This window comes from Eptatretus burgeri, chromosome 7, assembly GCF_056783735.1.
Source record: "Eptatretus burgeri isolate ZD-2024b chromosome 7, Ebu_testis_v1, whole genome shotgun sequence".
Taxonomy (NCBI): Eukaryota; Metazoa; Chordata; class Myxini; order Myxiniformes; family Myxinidae; genus Eptatretus; species Eptatretus burgeri.
In genome coordinates, this window is record NC_140967.1 from 15,729,754 (window position 1) to 15,747,520 (window position 17,767).

At 38.5% G+C, this 17,767-nt stretch overlaps 1 protein-coding gene across 3 annotated transcripts in view; it reads right to left on the reverse strand.

The window, feature by feature from the left end:
* Positions 1 to 2,695: 2,695 nt before the first annotated feature.
* LOC147022732 (leucine-rich repeat and fibronectin type III domain-containing protein 1-like) overlaps positions 2,696 to 17,767 on the reverse strand; it is a 250,562-nt gene continuing 235,490 nt past the window's right edge. For all 3 annotated transcript variants that reach the window (XM_085887526.1, XM_085887527.1, XM_085887528.1), the window contains one exon: positions 2,696 to 7,875. In XM_085887526.1, the coding sequence (XP_085743652.1) occupies positions 6,699 to 7,875 (1,177 nt within the window). In that variant the 3' untranslated portion in view covers positions 2,696 to 6,698. The remainder of the gene's footprint in view (positions 7,876 to 17,767) is intronic.

Consider the following 17,767-nt stretch of genomic DNA (forward strand, 5'->3'; position numbering starts at 1 on the left):
TACCCAATAGCCAAGGAGACTGCTTCGGCAGCACCAACGCTCTGCAGAGTATGGTCCCAATCTCCATAGGCCAGGGTACTACATATGCTTGGGCCCAGAAAAGCCTCAGTCAGGTCCCATGGTCCTATTTTTTATATTTATTTTCTCATTTTTTTTCCATGAATTATATTTCTGCAGAGACGATTTCGTTGTGTTGATTGATTGCAGGCATTTATTGTGCAAGTACAGGTGAGAGGGTTCAGGTTTCAGGTTCAATCAAGAGGGCATACTTATTTTATCCTCCCCGAGAAAGACTTCCGATGAGAAAAGATTTGCAATGTCGGTCCTTTAATTACGAAACTGTCGACACGACACAACATTATTGTCCCGAATATTTTTTTCTGACTTCTGTTCCGATGATACCAGGGAGATGTTAAGAGGGATGCAGGGTGTTCTATACGCAATGAAGTACGCTTGAAGTGACAGGCCAAAAAGAATCAGATTTTCTGAGATTAGTTGATGTAATGCCATCACATATTTGAAAAGGATTGAGGACCGACTCAATGGGATACAATTAGATTTGGGCATGAACTGATGTGTTTTGAAAACAGACAATCGTATCAAAAGCCATGGTCGCATCACATGAGGTCTTTGGCACATCAACCCAGAGATATCCACTTATGTGGAATTTGAACGAGATTGAGGCTTGCGGTAGACTTCGACAGACACCAATTGCCAGAACGAGGACATTTGAATGGAGTTAATAGATCAAGACGATACGTGGGATATTTTCTTGGGGAGTCAGCTTCATCAGCCAAGGGATCAAATGGGAATGAGAAATAATCTCTTTATAGTTGTGTTTGATGGAGAAACTTCCAATATTTAACCCAAGAGGTTTCAGAAGTTTAATGGGAGATGACAATCGACTATTGCCTTAGATATTATATAATTATCAATATTTTAAGAGAGATCTTCGTCTGTCCACCTCCGTCTGTGTGTGTTGCCATTTTTTTTTCTCAGGTGGCTAAACGGATCTTCGTCAAACTTTCAGAGGTTCATCAGTGAGTGCCGGGAAGTGTTTTGGACCCAAATTTTTTTTTGAAAAGTTGGATTGTTTTTTTTTTTTAATCGCTTTGTGGTGGGAAAGGTTTTGTAGTTTTGTGAAAGGTAATATTAATTATTCCTTTAGTGGCTGCAGGGAAGTGTTTTAGGCTTCCACAAAAAATATTTATTTATTTATTTATTCAAAATGACAACAGGGTAAGAACAACACTGGGCAATGCAGGTACCCCTGCTGTTGATGCATACAGGTAAAAAGTCATCTCATTACTCACAGGCAGTTAAAAACTCAGTTGGATGCTCTTATTTTGACAGAAAATGTTACTTCTCTGCTCTCTACGAAAGCGTGCAAGCTGTTGCGAAAAGTCTTGGAGAGATGATTGCATTAAAGTTATTTCACTTCTTTTTTTCTTTTTTTTCCACATCTTATGAGCAAATGTCATTTAGTGTTTCTTTCTATAAACCATTCAGAACACTCATAAGCCAAAGCATTCCTCTTGTGCTTTGAAAATACTAAATGCATTTCATGGACCAAGATTCGATCGAAAATCCCTCAAAGCTGTACATTAATATCATTAATAATCGCATGAGAAACGAATCCATCAAGTTCTTGAGTGTTCCATCACATCCTTTGGCATGGTATGATAATTTCACTGGTTAGAGGATTCGGTCAGTTGCTTCGGGAAGTTCTGAGAGTGGAAGCATTTAGTGGTCAAGGAAGATGTTGGAATGTTAATGTTGTGATCTCATCTTGCACATAATGCCCGATACAGAAGGTTGGTTCTGCCAAGGATGTTTCTATGGATTAGGGTGAGAATCCTGGAGAGGTCACCACTCTGACGCAGGTTACTCACCGACTGTGCAGGATGTTTTTTTCAGGGTGCTGAAGATAAAGTACTCCTTCTTCGCAAAGGACGCAATGCAATCTTTAACGTCCACTAACTCATTCCGACAGACAGGACACCCAACTTAATGTCCATCCAAGGGGAGGAACACACATTGATTCTTCTTTCTGATGCAGCACAAGGCTGCGGGGTAGTATCATCAGCTGAGGGCGTGGTTGTGCTGCTGATGTAATGCCCTCTGCTGCTTAGGGGAGGAATTAGTAATTTGTTTATGGTGTCGGCGATGGCTTGCCTACTCTCCGCGAAGGACATCGTGGGATCTTTAACACCCAATAACTAAAGCTGGCAGATGGGACACCAGTTTAATGTCCATTTGAGGGTCCATACACACACTGATGAATCACCCTGTCTGTGAAACACCAGGATGACAATTTATAGCTGGGTCTGGATTAAAACCCAGGCTCGACTGCTGAAAGCAGGCATGCGTACCTCTTAGCCATCCTGTTAGCCCATATACATTGATGAACCTCCTGCATTTGTTTGAAACACCAGGGTGACAGTTTGTACCTGGGTCGACGTGTACTATTTGCAGTCATTTGTTTCCTTCACTTGCACAACCAACATATTGCCAGAAATGGAACCCTCACCTCACCACCTCCCCTCCTCTTCCCCTCTACCGCTCCAGTGGAGGTTGGAGTTCACCAAAACAGTATCTTGGGCTTTGTCTAGTTCTTCATCAACATGAACAACCTCTGGAAGACCCTTTCTTCCTTTTTGCAGAGGACTCCACATTGTGTCATCTAGTAAGTATCCCAATCCCTCTGCGAGGCAGTCTGCAGTTGAGTTTCTCTCTGCTAATTTGGAATTGATTAGATACTGGTCTGATCAATGGAACATGTCCTTCAATACTGGAAAATCTCACTGTCACCCTATCACTCAGGGAGGATCATTAAGTATACCCAAATATCTATTTCCATGGTCTAGCAATGGAAAAACTTTTATGTTTCACTATCAGCCATGATCTCTCCTGGGCTCAACGTGTTGCAACTCTGCCCTCCAAAGCCAGCCACAGACTGGACATCCTCCTTTGATCCAAGTCTTTCCTTGAAATATCAGAGCTTCTCACAGTCTACAAGGCCTTTGCCTGTAGTTCAATGGAGTACTGTTCTCCACTATGTCATGGCACCCCAGCATCACGTCTGGCTCTCCTGGATTTGTTTGAATCGAAAGATCTCTCAATATTATTGGAATCTCCGACAATGATGCTGAATCGCAAGGAATGGTGCTTTCACATCACGGGAACGCCAGTGGTCTCTGCTTTTATTTTACCACCTGTTCTCAATGATTGCTCCCTCTGCTCTCTCAGTCCCCAGCAACTCACGGATGTGCATGTTCCTCAAGTAACCCCCTTCTAGTTAAATTTTCAAAATACAGGTTGACTGCACACCTCCACTACTTTGTTCCTCGATTCTCCTGTCTATGGAACTGCCTTTCAGAGGTGGGGTTTTTGTATACTGAATCAAGTGTCATGTAAGAGCTGGTACACTGAACGAATGAGGATGTAATAGGCCAAAAGGAACAGTAGAGGCAGGTGAGGGGGGGGGGGGGATGCCAACAGCGTAGTTGAAATACAAGACAGAGGGAGACTTGGACAAACAATGGGTGTGGGGAGGAATGGGGGGAGTGGACAGGAAAGTACAAGATGGATACAGTCGTGCAGCTGAGAGATTCCACCAGTGACAGCTGCCCATTTTTGAATGCAATGGGTGAAATTGATGCCAGAAGCATTCCAAAAAGATGACCACAATCATCTTCTTGGCCGATGGCTGCGCACACATTTATTTGCGACAGATGAGACTGTATTACGGTTGAATGAATAAATAGGAACATCCAGGTGTCGTCCGTAATTACGATGATGTTTAAAATTGTCCCTCCACACGCTGCATCTCTGGTCACCATTATCTGAGACATGGAGCTTTTTTGAGACTTAATGTAACTTTTTTGGTCATCTGTGACCATTTGCAGTACCCAACAAGCAGAAACTTTTGACATTTTGAGATTAGTGTGCAACATCGTGTGCACAGAACCATTTGATATGCCTGTGGCCACGGCAATCTCTTCTGCAATAGCTCATCACCATATCTTCCAGACATTGAATGTTCAATGAACGGCTTGTTCGAGGTCATCTGGAATGAGACAGTTTTGCTGCTTCTGCACCCTGTCTGTCTCCGAACGTTTTACACATCCATGGTTCACTTTCCAGCTGGTGAAGAATGTTCACAGGAGTTTCTCCACTCCGATGCAAAAATTGATAACGGTTTGCTCCTGCAAGTTGAATGCTGCAATTTTCCAACAAGAGGCACACACCTTGTACATACAACACCACTCAGTGCACCGACATGAAGTACGATGCTGACACACGTAAAAGGCCATGGAAACATTTCATGAACAATGTACAAATGTTGTTCATTGACGCATTCAGGATTATTACCTATGCCACCAAAGGTGGACGGAGGTTGTTTTCACCCCTCTGTTTGTCTGTGAGGATATCTCAAAAAGTTCTGTTCGGATTTGGACTAAACTTGGTGGACAGGTTGAGAGTGTAACAAGGACGAACTGATTCGATTTTGGTGAAGACCTGAATCCGGATCCGGATATGAGAATTTTTTTTCATTTTGCAAGTCATTCTTCACCATTGAGGGATAGGGCCACAAAACGTTATAGAGCACGATATTACAAGAAGTTGTGGACAGATTCGGACAAAACTTGGTGGATGAATGGGTAAGTGACAAGAACAAGCTCATTATATTTTGGTTAAAGTCCGGATCCAGATCCAACCTATCAGAGGGATACAAAACGTCAACTGTTTAGCCTGGCGGAGGTATGCGCTCTCCCGAGTATCGTTGTGGTTTATTAAGACACCTTCATATTTGAAAGCACGTTGTTCGTACATGAATGGGGTAGCTGAAGCCTGATGCTTGTTTTGCTTGGTCTTGATTTGGAGTCTCGACAAGGTGTACGGTAACTGCATAGTGCACTTCTCGTGCTGTGTCATCGCCGTCTCTGTGAGCCCGGTCCTTTGAAGCTGGCGTTATGCCGGCTGTCTGCATTTTCTTGCAAGTGTTATACTTCCATGATTAGATGCCTTTCCTGTCCCTAATCGACTGCGAAAGGTGGTTCAAGAATCCTCAGCAAAGAACAAGCAATTGAGCTGGGTTTTTTTTTTATTTCTCATCAGGATTACTGTGAGCTTGTCAAGGTGGCTGTATATAAGATGATATCAAGGTGGCTGTATATATCCTATGAGCTTGCTCATCTACCTTCGAGCCAAATATGAAAAAATCGTTCATCATCAAGGGTGCGTTTATAATGCACCTATCCACTTTATAATGATTTTCCTGAGTCATTTACTTGAATCCACCATGGGTTCTCATCACTTAACATCCTCGTATTAAACCACAATTATTAACTGTAAAGCAACAAGCAAATTTAGCTTTGGAATTATTTTTTGTTGTTGTTTGCATTCGGGATTAAAGGCAACTGCAAAGTGCAGCACTGGTAGTGTCATTGCTGCATCTCCAAGCGGCAGCACTTAACTCCCATCAAAGGTTTCCCTGAGGGCATTCATAATTATCGATCATAAAGTGGGTAATGGCATCACATGTCAACCAGATCAGAATGGTCAGGAAGATTAACGTCTCTCTATTGGTCATTAGTGAGCTAGCTAGGCTTTGTTAAACCAAAAGTCCAAGAAAGATGGTAATTACGAGACTCGCTTGATTTCTTTTTTCAGGTTTTTAGAATCCAAATCCTGAATATTGCTGCCTTTAGATTGTTGGGATGCTAGTGGAGTATTCTTTCCAGGAGGCTGAGCTAGGCAGGACAGCTTGGAGGCAGAACACTTGCCTTTGAGCTTTCAAGCCTGAATTATATTCCTGGTCTCAGTATAAATCGTCATCTTGATGCTTCGCAGACAGGGCATCGCATCATTGGATGCGGGCATCCTTCGGAGGGGACATTCAACCAACTGTCCTGTCCACCAGCATTCGCTTGTGGGCATTAAAATATCCCATGGTGATTGGACCACTGTGCTGGCTGGAATCCAAGCCAACTTATAAATTCCTACCACAATCTATAGGGGTGTGTGGTCACTGTGTCAACTGCACAGCCACGCACAACCACACCAACCAACAACTATGCAAACTGGCATCCAGGTACTGTCTACCCACAGTGATACAGCCAATTTAGTTTGTAGATCTGTTTTTAAAATGCTTTCATTTTAAAGTATGGAAAGTGTCTGCAATGTGGTTTGCAGGAAGTGCCGTCCTGCAGACAAACGGTAATCAAACACGCAAAGCACTTGGCAGGATCGATATATAAAAACATGATTTTCATTTATTAACACCTTATGCGAGAATCCAAATAAATATACAAGTTGTTCTTACTTGCTTTAATACACCTGGAATGCTTCCCATCTGATTGAATGCTGTTAAGACAACAAAAAAATATATAAACTTGGAGCTAATGTTTTTACGCCACAATTGAACTCCACAATTTTTTTTTTGTAGGATTTTTTTTTTGGTGCCTATTGAGTTAAAAACACAAATAGAATAGAACTTTCCATTCTCTGATGTCATATTTGTTTGAAGTTTTTTTTTTTCTTTCATTTATGCAAACGCAGGAAGCCACCACCAATGATGGCCGCAGTGATGGCAAAATGAAGCATCGCCCTTGAAGTGTTTCCTCTTGTGCATTTCTGAGGAAAACCGGGAGCAAAGATGCACAGGAACATAGGTGTTTACTCAATACTGAACTTCACACAGAACTCTCAGGCATCCATTCAGAGCCGGCATATGTTACACCGTTCGAAGGCCGTGTTTCTTCGAAGCACACAACAAGGCCATTGATAGAGAGGCTTCGCTTTGGCTGCAAAGAAGCTTTGGCCTTGTTGAAGCTTTCCCTATGTGACAACACGTTAATGTCAAAGGATAGGCTGCGCCGAGGCCCAGAATTGGCCGACGTGAAAAGTACTTTGCTCAGAGCCAGCTCAGTGTCGCCTTGGGAAATGCCAGTTTGCCTCGATTGCGATGCCAAGTTGGTACATTGTTGGTTTCTTCCATCCCCCTCCTGTTCTTCTTCTTCTTCTTGTTCTTCTTCTTCTTCTTCCTCTTCTTCTTCTTCTTCATCATCCTCCTCTTTCCCCTCCTCCTCCTCAGATCCTTGCTCATGCTGTTCTGGCCAGCCAGGTTGGTCTATTGCAACCCAGGGCCCTTGCTTTTCCCATACTGAAAGTGAAGGCTGCACTTTCGATGAACCTCCAAGAGCAACCAAGGGTCCATCACGAGAGTCGTGGAAATAGTGACTCGAAGCGAACGACTGGCTTCGCGTTGACGCCTCACTGGAAGGCTGGCTTTCGTCCTGCACGATGAGGCGACAGCTGAAACGGTGACGACGTGACTCCTGCAGCTGCTGCTCTTGCTGCTCTGGGTCCAAACCTTTTTCAGCACAGATCTGTGGGGGATCCTTCTCTGGCCACTGTGTCAGCAGTGCCTGATGAGACCGCTGACATGGCCTACTGAGCGGTTCGTCGGTTGCCCGTGACAAATCGCTTTGGAAGTGCAGCAATTGGCTTGGACCTGGCTGCCCGAGGTCAAGAGGCCAAGACTCGTTGTTCCCGCCATTTCCTGAAACCTTACGTGTTTGATCTCCAGCACACACCCGGTAACGAATCATAAGAATGATGATAAAGACAAGGAGCGAGAAGACAATTATTCCACCGATGATGATGATCATGGTGCCCCCAATGAAGTCACCTGGAAGCGAGGAGCAGCGGATATACTCGTCATCGGTGGAGAACTGGAGACAGCCAAGAATGTGTGTGGCTGTGAGTGATGTCGCTGCATCGTCGTAAATAGCAACCACACAGAGGTCATACAAAGTTCCGGCCAGCAAGTTGTTGAGTATAAACATTTTGCTGATTGCCGGCAACATCCTGCAAAGAAATGAGAAACATTTTGATGAGGACAGATAATCATTAATTCAGGTCTGACATTTTGACCATGGATTGCTCTTCATCTTATTAGTACCAGAAAATGATCACCTTGTGATCGAAATATCAGAGCTGTGCATTGTCATCTTTTTCGATAACCCTTTGCCAATTGTTGAAAGACATATCTGGAGACATTAACCATCGTGAGTAGTGTAAAACAAGAGGCCAAACTATTACTCGAACAGTAAGAAACAATAATAATTAGGTCTTAAAGAAGTATAAGATTATCCTGGAGATGAGAAAGAGTATATAATAAAATTGCTCGACATTTGAACAATACTGACCATTTTAAATTCAACAAACTTACACATAAATATAAAATACAGATAGCTGAAATGATTGTAATGCATTATAATCCTTTTGTAATAGATGATACAAATTTGGTGAATAGCACGAAGCAAATTCCGGGCATGAAAACATTGAGATGGTAGATCGGTAAGCATTGACGGCCCAGAGTGTGTTTCATTCCAGGCCGGCCTGACTAATTAAGTCTATTGACGGGTGATGGAGGAACGGTCATATACCATGCTATTCCGTATTCCAGCAGGTGTCCTGTTCTTCGACACCCTGAGAGTGCTTCACAGGTTACCAATAGGAAGTGACCTGAATCATGAGCCCTGTAGCTGTTTAGGGCTGCAAATTGGAATTTGCCATACAGCATCCGAATCTCCCAAAATGCAGTCTGGGATCATTAATGTCCACCAGCAAATTGTCGATGACAACATCCTCAACTTAACGTCCCATCCTAAAGACCGCATACTCATTGATACACCACCCTACCTTCGAAGCACCAGGTTCAAAGTCAGGTGGGGAATTTAATCCAGATGAGATATGTAATAGGTGAGTTACCTATGAGATATCACCACAATCCCTACATATGCAGGTAGGGGATAGGCCTTAGGTGGGAGTTAGTGAGAAGAGAAAAGGCCTGTCAGTGGATAACATAAAATGGCATTAGATGATGGTGGGCTGCTACTTGTAGAGGAGAGTAATTGAGGAGACACAAGAAGCACATTCAACACGTCTGAAAAAATGTGGACATTTATTAATATTTCTTTAATCCTTATTTCACCATTGCTGTTCAGCGTGGCACTTCCTGCTAATCTTTGCTGTGTTCTCAGACACGTGACTGGACATGTAAGATCCTCTTAAAGTAGACAAGTGCAGAGAGATGCCAACTTCCATAATCTGTCTAACTCTGACCCTCTCGCACTTCATACCCTTAATGTGAATCAATTCACTCAGAGAATAATTGTCGACCCTCCATAATGAGCACATGCGATGACTTTTGCTGAGCCGGGGGTTTTTTTTTTACGAGTTTGGAATGCAAATGGAGAAGAATGAATTGAAAAGCCCTGTCAGAATGGAACTTAATTAAAATAAACCGTGCAAAGTCTCTGTTACAAAACCAGCTCTTCCGTGAGCCTTGACCTCCACAAGAAAAAAAAAAACATGTGCCAGAAAGACATAAAATTATGTGTCGGAATGAACGAACAACTACGATAACTTGAAGAAACATATTACAATTTGTTGATGACTTACGAGCAATTAATGATGGATTTGCATTTGATCAGCTTCATGATGATATACATCCAAAATAAGTCGAATTAAAAAGGAAAACCAAACTCACACTTCAGGTTCTATTTTAGCATTATAAATCGATATCAATAATAAATAATAATAAATGCCACACCAAATTATTTGATAAACGAGATGCTTTTCCATTCCACATTGTACAAATGCCTTTCTGAGACAGAAATATTCATAAGAAGCCATTCTGTAGCACGGTTTCAGGTGAAACTACAAGGGCACTCGGTGGAGCGCATACCTCCGCTACGTAACGCCTGATCCAAGAGAACATATCGGGCACAATACATTTTTGAAATATCATGCTATACAGTACTATATAGTTTTTGGCCCCATCTCTCAATGGTGAAGCATCACTTAGAATATTAAAAAATACTCGTATCCAGATCCGGGTTCAGATCTTCACTAAAATCGAATCAATTCATCCTTGTGACACACACAACCTGTCCACCAAGTATCATCCGAATCCGTCTGCAACTTTTTGAGATATCGTGCTCGATATCACTTTCGCCCAATCACTCATTGGAGAAGAATCATTAAAAAAATAATCAGACACGGATCAGGATCCAGATCTTCACCAAAATTGAATCAATTCTTCCTTGCCACACACCCAATGTGTGCACTAAGTTTAATCCGAATCCATCTGCAACTTTTTGAGATATCATGCTATATTTAGTTTTTGGCCCGATCCTCAATGGTGAAGAATCACTTTAAAAATTCTAGTAGCAAGATCCGGATCCGGATATTCACCAAAATGTAATCAATTCGTCGTCCGTGTCACACACCGGACCTGTCCACAAAAATTCATCCAGATCCATCAACAACTTTTTGAGATATCCTGCACACAGACATACAGACAGAAAGGGGTGAAAACATAACCTCCTTCACCTTTGGTGGCAGAGGAAATAATTAGGACTGTGAGAGCAAGCACGAACAGCATTGAACCTGTCCATCGATTAAAACTAGTGAGACGTGTTTACCAACACAGGGAGCTTCAATTAGCCGATTAAAACAAGTTTTATTTAAGATCATAAAACACCACCAAATAGAATTAATGAAATACAACATAAATTCTAAAAATATGATTTATGAAGATATTTATGTAAATACATTGTATATGTATGTATATATATATATATATATATATATATATATATATATATATATATATATATATATATATATATATATATATATATATATATATATATATATATATATATATATATACACATAAACCTTCAAGTTGATGAACTTCATTCAAACCACTTATCCATTGAGGTAAGATTTTATTTTTCTATTTTCAGAGTTTGATTTAAGCATAGACTCATTTAATAATTAAATCACTTAATTATTACATTTTAATTTTCTCTCACAGGAAATTGTATCTGAAAATACCGATTTTGCCAAAACTTGGGGCGAAATTGTTCGCTTGGTTGAAAACCTTGTGAGCGACCAAGACCCACAGAACGAGCTAGACCTTGAGTGGGATGATTTTGACGTTTTTGGAGTTCTACTACTTGTATGGAACTAAACCTTCAAGTTGATGAACTGGATTCAAACCTCTTATCTGTTGAAGTAAGATTTTATTTTCCTATTTACAGTTTGATTCAAGCATAGACTCATTTAATAATTAAATCACTTAATTAATACATTATTATTTTCTCTCACAGGAAATTGTATTTGAAAATACTTCTTTTGCTACAACTTGGGCGAAATTGTTGGCTTGGTTGAAGACCTTGTGAGTGACCAAGACCCACAGAACAAGCTCGACCTTGATGGCCCAACCAAAGAGTTATACCTTGGAGACCAGCAAAATCCTGAAAAAGAGTTTTACAGCAATAGTACTCATTGCGAGTTATCAAGACAATACCCACTGAACAAGTTATACCTTGATGAGCCAGAATACAAGTTTTACCTGGAAGACTCACAAATTTTGAAAAAAGCAGAAAATGAGTTCTGCCTTGATGGTTTAATTAACTACCTTGGAGACTCGGGAAAAGGGTTCTGCCAAGATGGTTCTAAATATGGAACCTACCTTGGAGACTCACAAATTTCAGACATTTTGAAAAATGGAGATTTCCTTGATTATCCACAGTTATACTATATGAGATCTATTAATGAAACCCATAAAAATTGGAAAAAATGGAGTTTTCCTTGATGATCCACAGTTATATTATGTGAGATCTATCACTGAAACCCATAAAAATTGGAAAAATGGAGATTTCCTTGATGATCCACAATTATACTATGTGAGATCTATTAATGAAACCCATAAAAATTGGAAAAATAGAGTTTTCCTTGATGATCCACAGTTATACTATGTGAGATCTATCAATGAAAGCCACAATATTTCTGGAAATTGTGGTTTTACCTTGGAGTCTTGGATAGATGGTTATATTTTTGGAGACTTGAAATGTCGGTTCTGGCTTGATAACTCACAATGTGATACTTATCTTGGAAACTCAACAGGAATGTGGTTATACCTTGGAGACTTGGAAAGTTGGGTTTATTTTGGAGACTTGAAATGTGGTTTCTACCACTCTTGGGGATCTAAACCTATCGATGTGGTTCTTTGTTGGATGGTGCTTGATGAGAGCAATATCAAGAAAGTTCTGGGAAGAAAGTGCAGGAAAGTTCTTACTCCCCCTGTCTACTTTATCAAACCTGAAAGCTTTAAAAGACAGAATTGGAAGAAGAAAAAAAAAAAACATAAAAAATATATATTGTTAGTTCTGGGAAGAAGATGCAGGAACGTTCTTACTTCCCCTTATTACTTCATCAAACCTGAAAGCCTTAAAAAACAGAATTGGAAGAAGAGGAAAAAAACAAAAAATATATTTTGTTGAAATACGTATTGAAAAAAAAAGACATTGTGTTGGGCGAGGGTTGAGGTTGAGATTTTGATTGTGAGGGTTGGGGTGAGGGTTGAGATTTTGAATGTGAGGGTTGGGTGGGGGTTGAGATTTTGAATATGATGGTTCGGGCGTGGGTTGAGATTTTGAATGTGAGGGTTGGGGTGGGGGTCTAGATTTTTAATGTGAGTGGGGGGGGGTACACACACACACACACACACACACACACACACACACACACACACACACACATACACACACACACACACACACACACACACCAACAAACAAAAGTTAAGCCTTGACTATTCAGTTGAGGATTCTGTGTTTTGGGTTCACAGATCTAAGAACGTCCCCCCTTGACACACACTATATACGGCAGATGCCACCTGTTATACACCTCGGACTTGGCCCTCGAGTGTCCACAACGGTGTATAGTAGGAGGGAGTGAAGCACCAACCCATTTCTCCCATGGGTATTATCTCCTTAGTTTGGTCTTTTGTAATTCCTGTGAATAAAATGAACCAAAAATCTCTTCCCCTTCAAAATCATATAGCTTATAAGTCCAAGGAACCGTATCTATTACATCAACAATTTTTAAAAGTTCGTTCGTCCTTCGTTTAGTATAACACTTTTCAAAATGAGATTTCCATCTATATATTCTTACGATATCACCAACTTTGAACTTAGGTTTTCTGACATTAATCGCTTTTTCAGATTTTAATTTTGTAAATGTTTCTGATGGTTTCATATTCGTTGACGTGTGAATCGTGTCATTATACTTATCCACAATATCCTGAATAAAAGATGACCATTGCTGTGAACAGAGTTGTGTGATTTTTTTATATAGTCTCTCTTTTAAGGTACGATCAAAACGTTCAATAACAACGACTTTACCTTCATTAAAAGGTACTGTATAATGTAATACTGTTATTTTTTAGAAAATTCATAAATGTCTTGTAATAAATCTCTCTTCCCTAATCAGTCCACAATTTTTTTTAGGTTTTCTCTTACTTTTATTAAATATCTGTTGAAAGGCTAACATAATCTAAATATGGAACCTACCTGTTTTGTTTTTGAAAGGGACAACCCATGTGTATGTACTCCTCAAATCAATAACGGTTAAAGCATACTTGTACCCCTTATCATTATTAAGTCCAATCAAATCAGCGGACCAGATATAATCAACTTCCTTGGAATAAACCTTCCTTTTCTGAAACTTTGTGAATATTGGTTTATGTAATTCATCAGCTAATTGCTCTTCAATCTTAATGACATCATTAGAGCCTATAAGTTTTTTGAATTTCCAAGCCCAAGTTTCAATTTAGCACTGATCATCTTCTTCACGATGGACCTATCAACTTTTTCTCCTAGCATTGGATTTCGTATCAGAGACTAATTATACAACATTTCTCTATCAGCTTCATGTTTTTCTTCCAAAGTTGTGGTATTCCCCTAATCAATATCGTGCCTCATGCACACTTCATCAACCCTATTGATGGGTTTGCTCAATGGTTTAGGATTGTCAGCCTCATCTAATCTTTTATCCAAGTTTGTGCCTGGACTACAGAAAGAACACCCTGGTAGATGTAATTCCCCTGGTATTCCAGTAGTTGTACATTTACTTCCTGATAAAAACCTTTGTATATCTCCCCCAAATTTTTTGTATTTGGAGATAAATTGATTTTTTTTTAACCACAAACTGAACATATACCTTTTTGTATAATCCTGTTATTTTTACTTTTAAAATATGAAATATTTTTAGTATTAATTTTCTTTTTACATTTGAGACAATAACCCATTTATTTATGAGAAAAGTTCATACAGAGTGCAAAAACTTTTTAGTTTCCAACATGCACATTTGAATCTTAATTTTTAAAACATAAAGAATCCTTAGAAATGCCTTCACTCTCTCCTCCATTTATTTAAGAAAAAAATGAAAAAATTTAATCAAAGTCAATATCTTGTCCTTGAAAACTATGTCAATAGTCTTGTCGAAAATATTGCAAATAGACTTGTCAATTCTTTGTTTTCCTCCTAGGTGAGTTGAGATTTATTTATTTTCTGTAATACCTCCAATCTTTTTTTAATCTCACTGGTTTCCACATTTTCATATTTATTCATTCACGCTCTTTCCTCCCTCTCCTCCCTTTCCTCCTTCTCACTCTTCTCCCTTTCCTCCTTTTCCTCCTCTTCTCTCTCTTCTTCAACTCCTTCCTCGTCCCTTACTATCCTTGAATCACTTACACCCCATAGAATATGATACATATATTCATCGGGATTTCTTGTTATTCCTGTATCCAAAATATTTTTTTACAACAGGAAACCAATAAAATTTCTTTTGAATTTCTGAAAGAGCCTTACGTTTTCTTAACTTTATAATTTTTTCATTATTTAACATTTTTATTAAATCCAAAGTTGTTGGTTTATCAACATCAGCATAATGCTAATCTTTTATTGAAAATACCTCATTCTTATGTTGTAGAACATATTTATTAAAATACCAAATACCCTTTTCTTGAAGGTATGCTTGGACACAGAAATGATAATTTTCTTGAAGTCTTCTTGCTGTTATTTATGTATTAGAAATATATGTAAGAATAATATAATGACACGAAACACCTCCCCATCTTCCCATAGTTAAATAATTTTGTATTTCCTTACTTATTATATATAATCCTGTTTTTTCTGTTTTCATGATATAAACTAGGGCAAAACCATTATTATATTTACCCTTATTAAATTATTTTATTTGTTGTTTACTAATCATGGCCCCACAAAACTCATTCTCTATACCAAGTGGATAATATTCTTCCTGTCGAGACATTTAATTGTTCCAGGTCTTTTAGGTCAATTTTAAATGACCAATTTTACCCTAAATCATTCATATCATACCCCATTGTTCTATTCTCATACAAACGATACGCCCTTCTTTATAAAAAATTTTTTTTAATTCGAACTGTGAATTCTGTATGACCTGGACATAAAATCAACACTTCTGTATCTTTGGAATACATGGCCATTTTATTTAAGGATATATATTGTGATAAATCGCTTAATCTCACCAAGTCATTCGCGTCAGTCGGGCTTGGATATTTTTTTAATTTATAAGCATTTTTCATATAAATATTTTTGGTTATACTATATTTCTGTCGTTCAGCCTGTGCCTTTGTGTAATAATTTGATAAATCAATATCCAGTTCTTGGGATACACCAAAGATAGAACCATTTTACCAACATAAGTCATTTATATTAGATTAAAAATAATGTCATAATTTTTTTTACTTTTGTTGAGTTGAAATAACACATACAGACATAATTGACCACAACACTTGAAATTTAATTATTGGACTTGAAATGTTTGATAAACACCATTCTGTAAGAATTTTATGACTTCAACAGGTGGTGGAAGACCAAAACTATCAAAATAATATTTGTCTTGACTATTAACAATACAAACCCAATGAGAACTGTTCCCATTATTTTCTTCCAAGTTCATAACAATATTCTTTGTATGTTTAGGCACGTTTGTTAATTAATCTCTCATACAAATAACCACATTATGAATTTTTAATTTCTTACAATATTTGACAAGTTGTAAATTTGATGTTGTATCCTTTCCAAATTATTTAAACCACTCATCAATGCCCATTTATTTATTAGAAAGATATAATCCATTAACCCTTTTAGTTAATTTTACACCTGCTTGTGCGATAGAAGAAAGCATATCTCCAACTAACAATCTTGCTTTATCAGGCAGACTTTCAAGATTTCCAGCAAAATCTACAATTACACCACTTCCACTAATTTGTTTCTCCAACTCTTTGTTATGTCTTTCCAATTATTTTTGAGCCCGGAGATGAGCGTTCCTTTCGTTGGCAGTTTTCACCGCTGTTGAAATACCACCCGTCAATGCTCCAACCGCACTTAAACCAGCAAATAAAGGAATTAGAAATGGGAGAAATCCTCCACTCGTATCTCTTATTGAATATTTTTTCAACATTGGTTTTGACATTTTAATTTTAAGTGAGCCAGTATCGTTCAAGATTTTAACCTGTTCTCTTGTGAGCAAAACATCAATTCTTACTGCTCCTTTTCTCTGAATTGTATTAACGTTAATCGTACAAGGCTTTTGATTTTGAACACAAGATGATAGTTCATGAAGATTGATTTGATTAACATATACCCCAGTTGGTACTTTGCCACTCATTTGTTTAACAAAAAAATTAAGTGAGACTAATCATAACACCATTATCTGTACTAATCTGTAATTCTGTTTCTTCCAAAAGCAAGCAATATGTATCAACTTCTTCACTCTCTCCTCTTTCAATGTATAGGGAAGTATCCACTCGATTAGACTTTATCGTTTCCTTTTGAGCACTCAGATCAAATGCATAGATTGTATACAACCTTTTATATGCTGTCATATCCAAAATAGGTTCGTTATTTCCATTACTTTCACACAGCTTTTGGTAAGACTTGTATGCTTCAGCATAATCATTTTTTTCCCAATTAATTTCCAATCTGTCTCGTGGATAAAATGTTCCATCGAGAGAAACACGAAGTTGTTTCACCTTAGCATTATCACTCAATGCATTATTCTTATCAGTCGCAGTATCGCCATCTGTTTTTTTTTTTAAATGATCCTCAGATATCGTGGCTTTCCTTCCAGAACACCCAGATTCCACGTGTAAGTGGTTTGGATTAGTTTAACATATTGACGACATATTTTGAGGTATGATACACTGAGTGGTTTCTTTGAATTAAGTCTTCTGTTCAACATCTCTTCTGTTTTAAGATTAGGAGTATATTCACTAATATACCAACTCATTTCAGCAATTACAAATTTATTCTGATCACCAAAAGCACGAGCAACACCAAAAAGTAATCTATTTTCATTATCATTCCTTTATAGCTGAAATCTAATTTTAAGACCATACAGAACTTTATCATGATCACAAAATCCAAATATACCTTTCAGAGGAACTGCCACAGTAAAACTATTAACTGCTTTTGTATCATCAGTATATGTTCCTTTCCTTTGAGTATATCCAGGGTCTGTGGTTGTTCCCGTTGACATATCAGGAATAAAACATTCGACAGCCCCCTTTCCCATTCTCTCACTGAATGTATAAAGTGTAAATTTCATCATTTCAGATACAGCAGAGACATAATCAACCGCTTCAACTTCTTGTGTTCCAATGTATAAACGAACACTATCAAACATTTTCCAGAAGAAATCATTTAGGAGTGTAGCGTTTGTGTTATTCCCAGGCTTAGTGAATGTAAATTTACACAACAAGAAACTTTCGGATAGATTCAAATAAATTTGTTGATTATTTATTTCAAAACTTTTTGTACCATTTGCATTCCAGTCTGTTCCAGTTATTGCA